General features: G+C 38.4%; 2 protein-coding genes across 4 annotated transcripts; one reads left to right on the top strand and one right to left on the bottom strand.

Moving 5' to 3' along the window:
- Positions 1-512: 512 nt before the first annotated feature.
- LOC128199691 (zinc finger protein GFI1 homolog pag-3-like) lies at positions 513-16,606 on the bottom strand. 3 transcript variants are annotated; one of them, XM_052890341.1, is made up of 3 exons: positions 16,349-16,477; positions 15,123-15,311; positions 513-560 (listed from the first exon to the last, which is right to left on the bottom strand). In XM_052890341.1, the coding sequence occupies exons 1-2, from the start codon at positions 16,448-16,450 to the stop codon at positions 15,126-15,128; spliced, it is 288 nt and encodes a 95-aa protein (XP_052746301.1). In that variant the 5' UTR covers positions 16,451-16,477; the 3' UTR covers positions 513-560; positions 15,123-15,125. The 3 variants fall into 3 exon arrangements, with proteins under 3 accessions (XP_052746301.1, XP_052746298.1, XP_052746299.1); XM_052890338.1 differs by lacking the exons at positions 513-560; positions 16,349-16,477 and adding an exon at positions 16,502-16,606 and having other exon boundaries at positions 13,277-15,311; XM_052890339.1 differs by lacking the exon at positions 513-560 and having other exon boundaries at positions 13,277-15,311.
- On the top strand, positions 3,815-9,694 carry LOC128199690 (uncharacterized). Its single transcript, XM_052890334.1, has 6 exons — positions 3,815-4,092; positions 6,969-7,143; positions 7,286-7,378; positions 7,626-7,769; positions 8,123-8,587; positions 9,124-9,694. The coding sequence occupies exons 1-6, from the start codon at positions 4,013-4,015 to the stop codon at positions 9,649-9,651; spliced, it is 1,485 nt and encodes a 494-aa protein (XP_052746294.1). The 5' UTR covers positions 3,815-4,012; the 3' UTR covers positions 9,652-9,694.

Raw genomic sequence — 16,606 nt, 5'->3', positions numbered from 1 at the left:
TCGGCCACATTTAACTTGGAAATGACCATTAAGACTATACGAATATAAGAAAGACTATAAGAATTTTTTGAAGCAGTATAAAGGAGATGGTCCATTTTAGGTCCACTCTTGTACCCCGTATCATTAAAATTTAAAGAATACAAGGATGGTATTAAAATTTATTAAAGTGAATAAATCTAACTAAATAATATTAAAACCCAAGTTTTTGAGTTATACCAAGATTCGCCATCTTAGACCATAGAGCAACTATGACATGACAATTGACAGCAAACGTCAAATCGACTACTGCATTGAAAACGTCATCAATCCGCCATTATTACCTGTATTAATGTTGCATTTCTTGGGAGATATTGAATATTATTTCGAAAGAATTAAAGTAAATTCGTAGATTTATATAATCAAAAACAGTTAAAATAAATATTTTCTTTTATTTCCGCTAGGGTACAACTGGACCTGGGCTCCATACAATTTTGGAACATCTCCTTTCTTATTGAGTGTCGACTCTAATCGGCATTTCAGGGTCTGGGTCATCTTTATTCTGTGGGCACTAGTTGGAACTACCTCAGGAGTCCTGCGAGTCGCTGGTGTACATGGCGTGCCGCGCGCGGGGCGGCTTCGGTCGCGGCCCTGAATTTGAAGCTGAATTTGATGCCTTTGTGTAACTTCAATAAAGGTATATAAGGTCTTCATTGTCATCGTCACCATAGGCGTATATATAGGAGGGGGGGCCGGTTGGTTTTTTTAATTAATTACGTATATAAAATGTATTTTTTTCATTAGCTGTCAACAATAATTAGGAATTTAAACTATCGTGAGTGTTATTCATATTAAATGATTATGAAACACGGCTAAAACTCACGTGATATTACGTCGGAGTATGCCCTGTACCTGCACTGGTGAAGAGTATACTGCGATCGCCTAAGGATAGGGATCCGCTGAACGTGCCCGGGGTGTACAAGATTCCGTGTGACTGTGGTAGATCATACATCGGTGAGACTCGCCGTAACATCACCACAAGAGTAAAAGAACACATACGGAGCGTGAAGAATGTGGACACGGACGGTTCAGCAATAGCCGAGCATGTTCTAGCTTCGGGTACGACTCATTATATCCGTTTTGATAAGGCTTCTGTATTGTCAAGGGAAAAGTTTCTAGTACCTCGTAAGATACGTGAAGCGATAGAAATTAGTCGTCACCCGAATTTTAATCGGGATCATGGATGGTTGCTGCCCACAGCGTGGAAACCGCTATTTCTTTCATTGTCACATACAACAAACTTGGAACAAGATAGCATTAGTTCGGTTTGCTTACAAGAAGACGAGTCTAATGAAGATGACATTAATGAACCGTCGGAGAGTATAACGGAACCTTCACTCCCCACCACTCAACCCCTCTCCGCGCGCGTAATGCGTGCAGCAGCGCGTCGCGCAGCCGCTTCGCAGTTTGGATCGTGCCGCGATGCAAGAACCAGCTCATGACTAAGGGCCCCGTATGGGTTCGAAACTAGTCGGGCATACTCCGACGTAATATCACGTGAGTTTTAGCCGTGTTTCATAATCATTTAATAATAATTAGAAATTTTTATCATGGCAACTTTTACTGTATTGTCTATGTTTAATTTGTAGATAAGGAACTGAAACATGTCCCAATTTTCTATAGAGGCTGGGCCTTTATTCTGAGTGTCAACTGAGCAGAACAAATTATTTTTATCTTAAAAGAACATAAAATATAGGGCTTAAAACCCAAAATTAAAAAAAAATGGAACCCGCAATAAGACAAGTAGTCAACTGTCACTGTGAAGTCATTCAACTATATTTTTAATCTGTGCATCGTTGCCATAGATGAATAACTTATTTAGTTTACACCATAGACAAATAACCTAAAACTTAATAATTTTTAAAAATTATAAATTAAAATGATGTTTTTGAGTTTATTGCTCTTCTCAGTAGAACCTGCATACTGTAGGTAGTCTTTACAAATACTCAAACTTGATGTTATAAAATACATGTAAAGTAAGTCTTGAATAATTGAAATAAATGTATTTTGAATTTGATGCTTGTCTTCAATTGAATTCAATTTCATTATATACTTATACTAATATTATAAAGAGGTAAAGTTTGTAAGTTTGTAACAATTCTTTGAAATGGGGTAATCTTAGGAACTGCTGGTCCGATTTTAAAAATTTCTTTCACCAGTAGAATGCTACGTTATCGGGAAGTGCTGTAGGCTATATTTTATATTTCTATCATATGTAACTACTGAGTTATCGCGGGTTTTCTCTTACAGTTCGGACCGAAAAACTTACTTATTCGCATGCGCTGCCTCAACCATTGCGTATAACTGAAATAAATGTATGGAGGCTTTTTGAACCTTTAAAAATTCTATAAAAAAGTCCGCGACACCATATATCTATCTTTTATATTTTAGCAGATATAGTACCTTTAGTACTTTAATAAATTATTTAAATTTTAAACTAAGGTTTACGTCATTATTTACACAACTAAACTTAAATCCTTATCAAAATAAATTATTTAATAATCACAAAGATATTATAGAGATAAGATTTGCCTTTTACAGTATGTTAATTAGTTATATAGTTTCGGAGATAATACAAAATTTCTGAAAATCGCAGAAATGCCGCTATATGACGCCCCGCGGTTTCAATTACGTGGTTCCCGTTCCCGTGTGAATATAACCTATGACACTTGCTAATAATGTAGCTTTCTATTGGTAAAAGAATTTTCCAAATTCGTCCAGTAGATCCAGAGATTACCCCCGACAACCACACAAACTTTACCTCTTTATAGTATTAGCATAGAAGTCTCTTGGGAAATTATAGTCTTTTGGTCATTCACCACGCACAAAAGGCTTGACCAATTTTGCTGAGGATAGGGATAGGATAGGGGTAGGGAAGGGGTAAGATAGAGGTAGAGTAGGGGTAATTTAGGGAAAGTGTAGGGTAGGGTAGGGTACGGATAAGGTAGGGGTAGTGTAGGGTAGGGGCAAGGTAGAGGTAGGGGAAGGATATGGAAGGTATAGGGTAGGGGAGGAGTAGGAAAAGGGTAGGGTACGGGTAGGGTAGGGGTAGGGTTGGGGTAAGATAGGGGTAGGGAAGGGTTAGCGGTAGGGTAGGAGTAAGATAGGGGTAGGGTAGGGGTAGATTAGGGGTAAGGTAGGATAGGGTATGGATAGGTTACGGGTAGGGGTAAGGTGGGGGAGGGTAGGGTTAGCGTTAGCGGTAGGGTAGGAGTAAGGTAGGGGTAGGGTAGGGTAGGGTTGGGTTAGGTTTACGAGCAGGGTAAGGTAGAGGAAGAGAAGTTTACATCAATTTTTACGCGGATGAAGTCGCGGGCATCCGTTAGTGATTTATAATACTGTACTGATTAGGGATGGCGATCTGAGATCGAAGAACCGATTTATCAAGCCAAAAAAATCGATCTTTTGAATCGATAGTAGTACTGAAATCGTATGACTGGTTTCTTATTAAAGCACTGGCTTCTACGACCTTCAGTCTTCACCTCACAGACCACAAACGTGGCATATATAGACTATAGATAATTTTCATTAGTTTAATGTAATAATTAATAATTCCATGTTGAATTTTTAAACATTTGTTAGTTTTTGATACTCGAAAATAAAAATCGAAAATCGATATATCGAAAAAAAAATCGCCTATATATATCGATTATTTTCGGAAAAAATAGCGATATTAAATATTTTGATAGATCGTTTTTTTTTTTTTTGCCCAAGCGCCAAGCCTTGCTTTGGCCTTGCTCCTGACTCCTGAGTAAATAACTAAATATCACAGATCACTATAGACTAGAAACTAAATATCAATAATTATGTTCCTTGCCTATACCTATCCTATCAGTTGAGGACTATTGTTTAATGTTTGTACGTTTGTACTTTGTGTATGTATTCGTGATCGTGAGTTCATGACAAGCAGTTTATGTGTATTATTTAAGGTGACAAGTTTTCTGTGATTCTTGACGACACAATCCACACATCAATAATGCGGTGCTGCGTGCCTTTCTGCGAAAATACTTCCGACAATATGTCAACATCTGAGAGAACGGGAATTACCTTTCATGCGTGAGTAGAATTATTTATCTCATGTATTTCAGCCACAGCCGCCAATCTCACAGACAACATTACAACTCTTCGTCAACCAGTCTTATTCTGACTATCAAAATCTACAAGCTACCGTAAAGACTATAGTATGCGCGTTATCATCTGAGTCGTCCGGTCATAAAAGTCAAAAAAGATAGGAATGTGCAGCGCGCCTACCTGCGCACCCTAATTATCGATAAACGGCTACCTGCGCACGTGCTAATGATGAGTCAATAATGATTTGGACGATTCTGATTGGTCGGTTTCTAATGTAATTGCATTGCGTATTTTTTTTGCTATAAATGTGTTTACTGCAATTAAATAAATACATTCATGTGTTACTCGTTGCGCACTATGGATACTTTATTTTCTAACGTTGATCTGAAGAAATTACATGGCGATATTAGCCCTCAAGCTCGAACACTGATTCACAACGTATTCCTGTTTCTCAATGAATTGAAAAGTGATCCGAATAAAGTGGCTTCTCTAAATTTCAACAAACCACGTGAAATGGCCGCAAATAGAATTAATTTGGGCACAAGTAAAGGGAGAAGTTGCGAAGAATAATAATACCTTCAAGATAGCAGATGTCGAAAATCACCTCCACCGAGCCATAGAAAATGTCACACGAGAAGACTGGGCCAAATGTGTTAGGCATGCCGAAGAACTTCAAAACAAAGATTTACAAAAAGCTCTAATTAGAGATCACGCGCCGCTTATAATAAATTTGGCAGAAGACGAAGATTCTGATGATGAAGACTCAGATGAAGATTAATTTTATTTAGTTAATAATTATATAATATGAAATATGTATTATATTAAATCAAATATTGTTAATTTTTTTAATTTTGTGAACAAGATACGATAATAAACTTTACTTATCGATAATATGTCTTTCATTGTTACACCCTTCACTAGACGGCTCCATAAGACCCATAAGTGCAAGCGAGATAGATATAGAGAAATGATTTATGGCCCTAAGACTCAGTTGTTAACGCGCGTACTATACCTAGTGCTATAACTATGACCTACGAGGACCAACATAATGACCAAGTGTGAAAAAGTTCCACAAGGAAAGAAGAATAACTATAATAACCTTGTCTCACGCACTGTGTACTGATTACTGAGTGACGTGAGCTATATTGGTTCCTTTTCTTGACCACAGTTAGTATAATATCATATTGAAAGCCATGTGTGTTGAAGTTTTACTATCAAGTTTTGATACCTAAATCAATTGAAGACAAGCATCAAATTCATAATACATTTATTTCAATTATTCAAGGCTTACTTTACATGCATTTTATAACATCAAGTTTGAGTATTTGTAAAGACTACCTACAGTATGCAAATTCTACTGAGAAGAGCCAGCAATAAACTCAAAAGTAAACATCATTTTAATTTATAATTGTTAAAATTATTACAATTCATTTCAAATTGTCTTCTTGTGTAAATGAAAGATTTATTTATTTATTAACCTTTCGCTGCCCGCGGGTTTTATCGGTGAGCCCGTCTGCGTTGAAGAAGCCGACAGTCAGGGAATGTGGTTTTAGTCTACCGTTGTGAGCCATTTAAATAATCTTTATATTCCTCTATCGCATGGAGCATGATACTGTGCTCGCCTATTGCCCTTAGTTTACTTTATATTTTTTTACATGTCACGTAATGGATATGATGGGCGACCGGTCATCCATTTAGGAGTCAAATGGTTAAGGAAAATCTATACATTAAACTTGTGCTTACATTCAATTACATTGTTATATTACATTGTTTAGCTATTAAAAGATTTTCATAACATTCACAGTTTTACAGAGTATTTTATGTTGTTATTACATTTCTTAGGTACAGGTGTACTCATGTCCGTTAATTCTACTCTAATCTACAATATAATCTAAGATATCATAAAGATATTATATAGAAAAAACAATTTTAAGCTGATTTACATAAGTGATAAGTAATTTAATCAATAACTAAGTAATTTAATTTATAGGTACAAATTTGAATTTGGAAGTGCAAATAGTATTTCAAGTAAAATTATAATTGAAATTAAGACTAATTGTATTTAGAAATGTCAATCTACTATATAAAAATAAGTCTGGTTTTCCTTCCTGACGCTATAACTCTAGCACGCACAAACCGATTTCCACGGTTTTGCATTCGATGGAAACGTCTCGGACTCTGTGAGGTTTATAGCAAAGAAAATTCAGGAAATGTAGGGGTAGGGTAGGGTAGGGGTAGTTGAAAGTTTACATCGAGTTTCACGCGGACGAAGTCGCGGGCGTCCGCTTGTTAGATATATATGATTAAAAGATAAATATGTCAATTGGTATTTTTTTTTATATGTACTTTCTGCGACATGGCGATCTGCTCATAGGCAATAAGCCATTCATGTATCTGATATCATCATATCATTCAAGGATTTCCTCGAGAGCTAGTTTGCAGATTCCCTGTCAGCAGCTCCCCCTTTGGATTGTTATGGAAATCTGTTCCACAGGTCGGGAATGCTGTGTCTTTGTGGCCGAGCAAAACCGAGTCCACCCTCGTGACTCAGAGCCCACGCAAGCTCATTTGTGTGAACTGACAGTCTCTCCCGATACCTCAGGCTGCACTGGGATATTTATTCACATACAGTTTTTATGTCAATGTTGTGGTACATGTACTTATTGCTGATACATCAATTGGTATAATTAAAATTTGATGATTAAGATGGTGAAACCTGTTCCAATGGCGTCCAAGTATCTTTGTCATTAATGAATTTACCAATTGTGTAGTAACCTTGAATTTGTAACAAACAAAAAAACATATCCAAACATATAGTTCATAGGTATAGTTGTGTATACCATGATTGTGTTGATTTCCAGATTACCCAGTGAAGGCAATCTCCGTACTGCTTGGCTCAGAGCCCTCGGCACACAAGACCATCACCTGCCCGACCCTGCTGTGGTCTGCTCCCAGCACTTCCTAGATGATGACTTTTATACAACAGAGAGTTGTGTGCGGCAGATTCACTCTAATGCAGTTCCTTCAATAGTGCAGGTCTGTTTATTATGTTTTTATTTGTAAACATTGCATGTAAGTTCATTGTATGTTGATAATTTAAATCGAGGAAGGACTAAAGCATTATAGCATTACTTACATGCAATCAGTCCTGTAGAAGTAACTGTTGGTATATTTACAGATGTGCATGATATGCCTGGACTCTGACAGCAAGCTGTCTCTAATGAGTAAACACAAGTTGGAGGAGGCATATGAACAGCTGACTGGACTGTCTGTGAGTTGACAACTTCATTGGGCATTTGACTACATTTTTTATTGTTAATATTTAAAGTATGTTAATAGTAGAGCAATTAGTAGAAGTAATTGTATCTGCGATGGCTGCTTTTGGAGATCCAGAGACATCTTTGCAGTGCTGCTGATTGCTTAAAAATATGCCACAGTAATTTTTATCCAATCAAATTTTATAACCTTAGTTTCACAGAAATTTTGAAAATTTTTTTTCAAACCCCTATTGTGTGCAGTTGTTTCAGTTGTGTCGTCGAGGAAACCTGAAGCAAACGCTCTGTGTGATGTGTGCTCAGAGATTGATCAACTTCAGCAGATTTAGAGACTTGAGCTTGAGAGCCCATTCACTGCTGACGGACTCAGTTGAACAACATGCATCAGTGAGTACTTCATCATAATCAGCCTATGTTAGTGATATGCCTCCATCCTTATAGCTTCCCAATTCCTTTTGTTCACTGAGCTCAGTAGGTATTCCATGAGCTGAGTCAGGATTTGAACACAGGAGCTTGTGATCCAAAGCCACATAGGCTAACCACTGACCGACGGGACAGTAGTGAGTACTTAATATTAACTATTTCATTTATATTTAAACTAGTACACCTAGCATGCGACGAAACGACATATTCATTAAGAGAAATAGACAATAGTTGTTTGGTTGCATGTTAGGCATTGTAATGTCTTGTTACTTTACTTGCTGATTTGATTGTTTGGTGTAACATTGACCTTGTTTCAGAATACTATACAACACAAAGAATTGATGAACTGCATAAGTGCACATCTGAAGTGTAATTTGACACAAACAACATTAGGAGCTAACCATTGTGACTTGTACATAGATCACACTGATGGAGAGGAATCTGTAGTGGGAGATGTTGCAACAGTTGTGGTGAAGAATGAAAACAGTTCTGACTCCATGTCGAGTGCTGATAACTTGGAATTGGCACAAGAAGATGACAATCACATAGACAATTCCAACAATGAGTGTGCATCTGATGATGAATACTCTGACATGAGCATAGAGTTGGAGTCTAGGCTACTGGATGAAGCTATAAGTCAAGCTCTTCGTAGGAAAGCAGACCATGTGGCCGCAACACAGAGTTCCATAAAGAGTGAAAGTGATATCTTCCAATGTGAATTTTGTTTTGAGGACTTTGTGCAAGAACTTGCATACAAGGAACATATGAGCACGCATCTCCAGGTGACTACTCCACGGAGGTGATCATCCTCCTCTGCATATCTATCATACAATAGGGTACTCGACTCATGACATAACCAATTTAAACAGTATTAATTTCATATATATATATTTTCATAAAAAATTGTAATATAATTCTTTAGAAACTCCAGTTAAAACTGCATATTTAATTGATTTTTCCAAAAGTCAAAAACACTGTTGACCATGTTGTGATGTCAGTCTTAGTAAACATATTATACACGTGGAATCAGTCCGATTTTTGCTTTCTGCTTTACTGGAATCCTGTTAAATACAAAAATAACTTTCGGTGTGAATATTGTAAAACCATAATTTTAAATAAAAATAACTAGTAAAAAAAACTTGCTAGACCTAATGGAAATCTTCAGTCACACCAGATAGCTTTTGGCATTATTCAAGTCTCATGAAAATATGAAATACTTTTTAGGATCTCATAGAAGGATAATGAGCAAATTATAACATAAAAAAAACAATTTGCTTTATAGACGGACAGACATGTGAATAAGTTTTGCGTTTTGCAGAGTGCTGGTGGCGGAGCTGTGAGCCGCAGCTGTGACTCACTCGTGCTGCAGAACAAGTCAGTATACAACGACACTGCATGTGCTGCATCACAAGTGTGCGAGCCTCGTGCAGCTGTGAGCCGCAGCTGTGACTCACTCGTGCTGCAGAACAAGTCAGTATACAACGTCACTGCATGTGCTGCATCACAAGTGTGCGAGCCTCGTGCAGCTGTGAGCCGCAGCTGTGACTCACTCGTGCTGCAGAACAAGTCAGTATACAACGACACTGCATGTGCTGCATCACAAGTGTGCGAGCCTCGTGCAGCTGTGAGCCGCAGCTGTGACTCACTCGTGCTGCAGAACAAGTCAGTATACAACGACACTGCATGTGCTGCATCACAAGTGTGCGAGCCTCGTGCAGCTGTGAGCCGCAGCTGTGACTCACTCGTGCTGCAGAACAAGTCAGTATACAACGACACTGCATGTGCTGCATCACTCGTGCTGCAGAACATCGGCCAATCGTTCAGACCCGTGGGTTATTGTGGCTGAACTTGCGTTGAGTGCTAGCAAACTCACATTCTGCTGCTATGTTTCACAGAACAGGAAGTCAGAAGCTGAATGATGACCCTCCCCCGTCTGCAGACTGCGCTCAGGCTTTAGGTAAGTGACGAGCAGGGCAGGACAATAGTCCAACGGCTGGGGATCGAACCCTGCACCTCTGGCCCTGTAAAGTCGCGAGAGTGACGTTCAGGCGCACAGATAGTAGCAGTAGAGCTGTCGCAAAGGTTTGTCGGAGTCAATTATAAGAAGAATGTGTTGTTTCAGTGGCTCCACTGTCCGCGAGACTTGCGGCAAACAACGATAACAAAGTGCAGGCAACTGAAGAAGCAGGTGCGATCCAGAAAAGCGAACAAATCCTTGAAACTAACATTGACGAACTGGACAAGCGATCATCTCAGAGCGGCACCAAACCGTACACAGATATAAATAGATTCACAAATTGTGTAGTCCAGTTATACGACATATTCAAGAAACCCAAACAAGCTGTACTAGATGAGAAACCACGCGTGAGAATCCACACTGCTGCCAAGCCTTACTCTTGTCAGATATTGAACTATAAATGTGCACCAACAAGTCGAATATTGAAACACAAGATGACCCACCGTGGGGAAAAGCCATTTTCTTGTGATATATGTAATTACAAATGTGCATATAAAAGTACTATGATACAGCATATTAAAACCCATACTGGGGAAAAGTCATTTTCTTGTGAGATATGCAAATACAAATGTGCTCGAAAAAGTGATTTATTACGACATATTAAAACCCACACTGGTGAAAAGCTATACTCTTGTGATATATGCAACTACAAATGCGTGCGTAAAAGTAATTTGTTATGGCATATTAAAACCCACACTGGCGAAAAGCCATTTTCCTGTGACATATGCAATTACAAATGTGCTCGAAAAAGTGATTTATTACGACATATTAAAATCCACACTGGTGAAAAGCTATACTCTTGTGATATATGCAACTACAAATGCGCGCTTAAAAGTAATTTGTTATGGCATATTAAAACCCACACTGGCGAAAAGCCATTTTCCTGTGACATATGCAATTACAAATGTGCTCGAAATTGTGATTTATTACGACATATTAAAATCCACACTGGTGAAAAGCTATACTCTTGTGATATATGCAACTACAAATGCGCGCTTAAAAGTAATTTGTTATGGCATATTAAAACCCACACTGGGGAAAAGCCATTTTCCTGTGAGGTATGCAACTATAAATGTGCCCGAAAATCGTATTTATTTGAACACATTAAAACCCACACTGGTGAAAAGCCATACTCTTGTGATATATGCAATTATAAATGTACAAAAAAAAGTAATTTATCACAGCATATTAAAACCCACACTGGTGAAAAGCCATTTTCTTGTGAGGTTTGCAATTATAAATGTGCAAGTAAAGGTAATCTATCACGGCATATTAGAACCCACACTGGTGAAAAACCATACTCTTGTGATATATGCAATTATAAATGTACACAAAAAAATAATTTATTACACCATATTAAAACCCACACTCGAGAAAAGCTATTTTCTTGTGAGGTATGCAATTACAAAAGTGCACAAAAAGGCAATTTATTACTGCATATTAAAACCCACACTGGGGAAAAGTCATTTTCTTGTGAGTTATGCAATTATAAATGTGCACGAAAAAGTCATTTATCACAGCATATTAAAACCCACACTGAGGAAAAGCCATTTTTCTGTGAGGTATGCAATTACAAATGTATACAGAAAGGTAAATTATTACGGCATATTAAAACCCACCTAGAGGAAAAACTATTTTCTTGTGAGGTATGCAATTACAAAAGTGCACAAAAAGGTAATTTATTACAGCATATTAGAACCCACACTGGTGAAAAACCATTTTCTTGTGAGAAATTGTAATTTTGCGCGAAAAAGTGAGTTTTTACTGCATATGAGTACCCACGATAACAATTGTAAGAAATAACAGTCACGTGTGCGTGAGATGTGCTTGTCGGCGTACTCGGCCAAGAACAAAGCTCAGCTCCATACACCTGCGGTTTTATTAATATTAACATGGATTATTTTTTTAAATTATTATGTTACATGTTTATAAATATGTTGTTGCAGTTTAATTTCCTAATACCTACAAATATGCTATGTACTTGATGTTTTCCTGATCCTAAGGATGCCTGGTAGTTATCGTTACAATGCGATAAGACCGCTGTTTGTTTTTCCATGTATTTCTGTTTTATTTGCCTATACATTTTAGTAGAGGGCAAAAAATAAATAAATTTGATCTAAAAATTTAAATTAAAAAAAAGACTAAATATACTTATATTTATCATCATTATCAACCCATATTCGGCTCACTGCTGAGCTCGAGTCTCCTCTCAGAATGAGAGGGGTCAGGCCAATAGTCCACCACGCTGGCCCAATGCGGATTGGCAGACTTCACATACACAGAGAATTTTGAATAATTCTCAGGTATGCAGGTTTCCTCACGATGTTTTCCTTCACCGTTTGAGACACGTGATACTTAAATTGCACACTACTGAAAAGTTATATTTATATACATATTTATTTATCTTACATTTATATCTCAGTTTACAAGCATCTATTTATTTAGTTAGTCCGCCATATTGAATCTATACTAATAATAGGAAGAGATAAAGTATGTGAGGTTGTAGTGTAGGGGTGATCGGATGATTTTGAATAAAATAGCTTCTGCTACTTTAGAATACCGGCGTTTGGTGAACTACGCGATGTCATCATACAACTGTTTCATATGTGTAACTATTACTTATCTATTATTATAAAGATGTACTGATTACTTGTTGATATAATCAGGAAATATATGTTTTCAATTCAAATGTTTGTCTTTCATTAAGTCTCCATTTGACTCCTAAATGGACGACCGGTCGCCCGTCGTATCCATTACGTGACATGTAAAAAAATATAAAGTAAACTAAGGGCAATAGGCGAGCACAGTATCATGCTCCGCGCGATAGAGGAATATAAAGATTATTTAAATGGCTCACAACGGTGGATTAAAACCGCATTCCCTGACTGTCGGCTTCTTCAACGCAGACGGGCTCACCGATACAATACTCGCGGGCAGCGAATGGTTAATTTATTTTTACTGAAATTATAACATCGTGAGGAAATTTCGTAATAGCCCTGTGGATATGACCTCTGCCTCCGATTCCGGAGGGTGTGGGTTCGAATCCGGTCCGGGGCATGCACCTCCAACTTTTCAGTTGTGTGCATTTTAAGAAATTAAATATCACGTGCCTCAAACGGTGAAGGAAAACATCGTGAGGAAACTTGCATACCAGAGAATTCTCTCAATTCTCTGCGTGTGTGAAGTCTGCCAATCCGCATTGGGCTAGCATGGTGGACTATTGGCCTAACCCCTCTCATTCTGAGAGGAGACTCGAGCTCAGCAGTGAGCCGAATATGGGTTGATAATGATGAGGAAATTTGCATACATATGAGAATTGTCTCTGCCTGTGTGAAGTCTGCCAATACCTGTGACCTTCTACCTAACCCCTCATTTCGAGAAGAGACTTGTGTTCACCAGTGAGCCGAATATGAGTTGTTAAATATTTAAACAGGGTCAATAAAAATGCAGTAAGTATAATAGTAATTATATTTTGATTTAAATTGTACATTTGTTTTATTTATTGCCTAAATAGTGAAGGGGTCGGAGTCCGGACTCATCACTAAAGATCAAGGTTCAATCCCTGCCCACTGCACTATTGTCGTATCCAGTCCTTACAGTTGTATTCATAGACAGTGTAGGGGCACCCCCAGGGGATCATTCAGCCGCTGAGTGTCGAATTTAACCTCTATTTGTTTGAGAATTTGACAACAATTTTTTTTTTTATTCTTTACAAGTTAGTAAGCCTCACCTGATGGTAAGTGATGATGCAGTCTTAGATGGAAGCGGGCTAACTTGTTAGGAGGAGGATGAAAATCCACACCCCTTTCGGTTTCTTTTCGGTGGTAACTAGCCACGGCCGAAGCCTCCCACCAGCCAGACCTAGACAAATTAAGAAAATCTCAATCTGCCCAGCTAGGGGATCGAACTCGGGACCTCCGTTTTGTAAATCCACCGCGCATACCACTGCGCCATGGAGGCCGTCACAAATTGGAGGGGAACAGGAATATTGGTCATATTTAAAATACATGGCAAATATTGTAAAAAAAGGAGGTTGACCACTTTTAACTTGGATATGACCATTATTGATAACTATATGAAACAGTTCATTGTTGGATTCAATTACAAGTAGAAGAATTTTTTGAAGCTGTATCTCAGACCAATTATTGTATAGGACCTGCCTAGCTAGACGTCTCTTTCTGTCAAAGTATATGATCAACGATCTAATGCGATTATAAAAACTGTCTCTATACTATCGATGTTAAATAGTTGTAATCGTGTTCGTCGGTTAAAAACCTCCGTAAAAATACCATTTTGTGTAATTTAATTGTGTAAAAAACGGGCAAAAACTTCTAGTTTAGTATAAGATATATCCAATATCCATACCAAATCTAAGGTCGTTTTCTTCAGAAAATGACAGACAATTTTGTTCGAGACTATGAGTGCGATACAGGTCTTTCTATAATTGGTCTGAGAGCTGTATAAAGGAGATGGTCCATTTCAGGTCTACTCTTGTAACCTGTATCATTAAAATTTAAAAAATACAAGGATGGTATTAAAATTTATTTAAGTGAATAAATCTAACTAAATAAAATTAAAACCCAAGTTTTTGAGTTATATCAAGATGGCGCCCATAGAGCAACTATGACATAACAATTGAGAGCAAACGTCAAAACGACTACTGCATTGAAAACGTCATCTATCCGCCATTATTACCTGTATTAATGTTGCGTTTCTTGGAAGATATTGAATATTATTTCGAAAGAATTAAAGTAAATTCGTAGATTTATATAATCAAAAACAGTTAATGTAAATATTTTCTTTTATTTCCGCCAGGGTACAATGACTGGAGCTGGCTCCATACAATTTTGGACCATCTCCTTTCTATATTATGACGTCAACTCTCCTCAGCGGCATGTCAAGAGCCAGCTCCAACACGCTGCTTGTAGAGTCTCATTCTGGGTGATCTTTTTTTTATTGACGGCCTCCGCGGCGCAGTGGTATGCGCGGTGGATATACAAGACGGAGGTCCTGGGTTCGATCTCCGGCTGGGCAGATTGAGATTTTCTTAATTTGTCCAGGTCTGGCCGGTGGGAGGCTTCGGCCGTGGCTACTAACGACAAAGACGTACCGCCAAGCGATTTAGCGTTCCGGTACGATGCCGTGTAGAAACCGAAAGGGGTGTGGATTTTCATCCTCCTCCTAACAAGTTAGCCCGCTTCCATCTTAGACTGCATCATCACTTACCATCAGGTCAGATTGTAGTCAAGGGCTAACTTGTAACAAATAAAAACTTTATTCTGTGGTCACTAGTTGGAACTATCTCAGGAGTCCTGCGAGTCGCTGGTGTACATGGCGTGCCGCGCGCGGGGCGGCTTCGGTCGCGGCCCGCGGCTTCGCTTTGGCCACGGCACCTTCATGTGCACGTGCGCCACGTGGAGCGCCCTCTGCGGGTCCGTGTTGAAACTCTTGTCGCAAATATCGCATTTGAATTTGATGCCTTTGTGTAACTGCAACAATAGTGGATTGTTATACAAGGGGCTAAAAACCCATTTTAAACGAGGTATTTTTAGGGCACGAGCCGAAGGCGAGGGCCGCCTAAATAGATGCTAAGTTTATAATGGGCTTAGCCCCGCGTGTTACAAAATTCTTTTCACTACGATTGCGGGAAAATAAAATAGTTTGGTACAGTATTCAATAGTAGATTGTTATACAAGGGGCTAAAAAAACCCATTATATACGAGGTATTTTTAGGGCCCGAGCCGAAGGCGAGGGCCGCCTAAATAGAAACCGTGTTTATAATGGGCTTAGCCCCGCGTGTTACACAATTCTTTTCACTACGATTGCGGGAAAATAAAATAGTTTGGTACAGTATTCAATAGTAGATTGTTATACAAGGGGCTAAAAAGACTCATTATATACGAGGTATTTTTAGGGCCCGAGACGTAAGGCGAGGGCCGCCTAAATAGAAACCGAGTTTATAATGGGTTTAACCCCGCGTGTTACACAATTCTTTTCACTACGATTGCGGGAAAATACAATAATTTGGTACAGTATTCAATGTTTTATTTTATTTGAAAATTAAATGTAGGTACAAAATGCTACAACTTTGGATGTTAGGGGAGATGCTTTTACCCGGTAACTTAATTTCCGACTACTGTGAAGTTGAATAATGTGTATGAGAGTAAACATGGGAGATAATTGTTTAAAATTAAACAATCCGTAAGTGAATGCACTTGTTGTTCTTAAAATTTTTCGTAAGTAGGTGTTTCATTTGTAAGTCTTTTTTGATCCATCTCCAAATTAGGATCACCATTCTCACTAGATGAAGCCATAACAATTAATGTTGCGAAACATGTAAATTACGGTCGCAAATTCACAATGAATTTCTTTAAAAAAATCATGTATTGATTATTCACGGCAATTGTTTATAAAATTCTCGCTTTTTTATTTTATTTTTCTTTTACATGAGAAAAAGGCAAAGGTATTCCACCGTACAGGATGTCCCATGTCTCCAGGTGATACATTATCACATGATGATACTCTCAAACATATGCCGCCACCTGTTCTGCTGGTTGGAGAAGTTCTTCCCGCAGACGGCGCACTCGAAGCGCGGGCGCGTCTCGTCATGTATCACCACATGGTTCATCAGGTTGGCTCTTGTCGCATATATGATACATTATCACATGATGATACTCACAAACATATGCCGCCACCTGTTCTGCTGGTTGGAGAAGTTCTTCCCGCAGACGGCGCACTCGAAGCGCGGGCGCGTCTCGTCATGTATCACCACATGGTTCATCAG

This window comes from Bicyclus anynana, chromosome 27 (genome assembly GCF_947172395.1).
Source record: "Bicyclus anynana chromosome 27, ilBicAnyn1.1, whole genome shotgun sequence".
In the NCBI taxonomy this organism is placed as follows: domain Eukaryota; kingdom Metazoa; phylum Arthropoda; class Insecta; order Lepidoptera; family Nymphalidae; genus Bicyclus; species Bicyclus anynana.
This window is presented reverse-complemented; position numbering and strand designations above follow the sequence as displayed.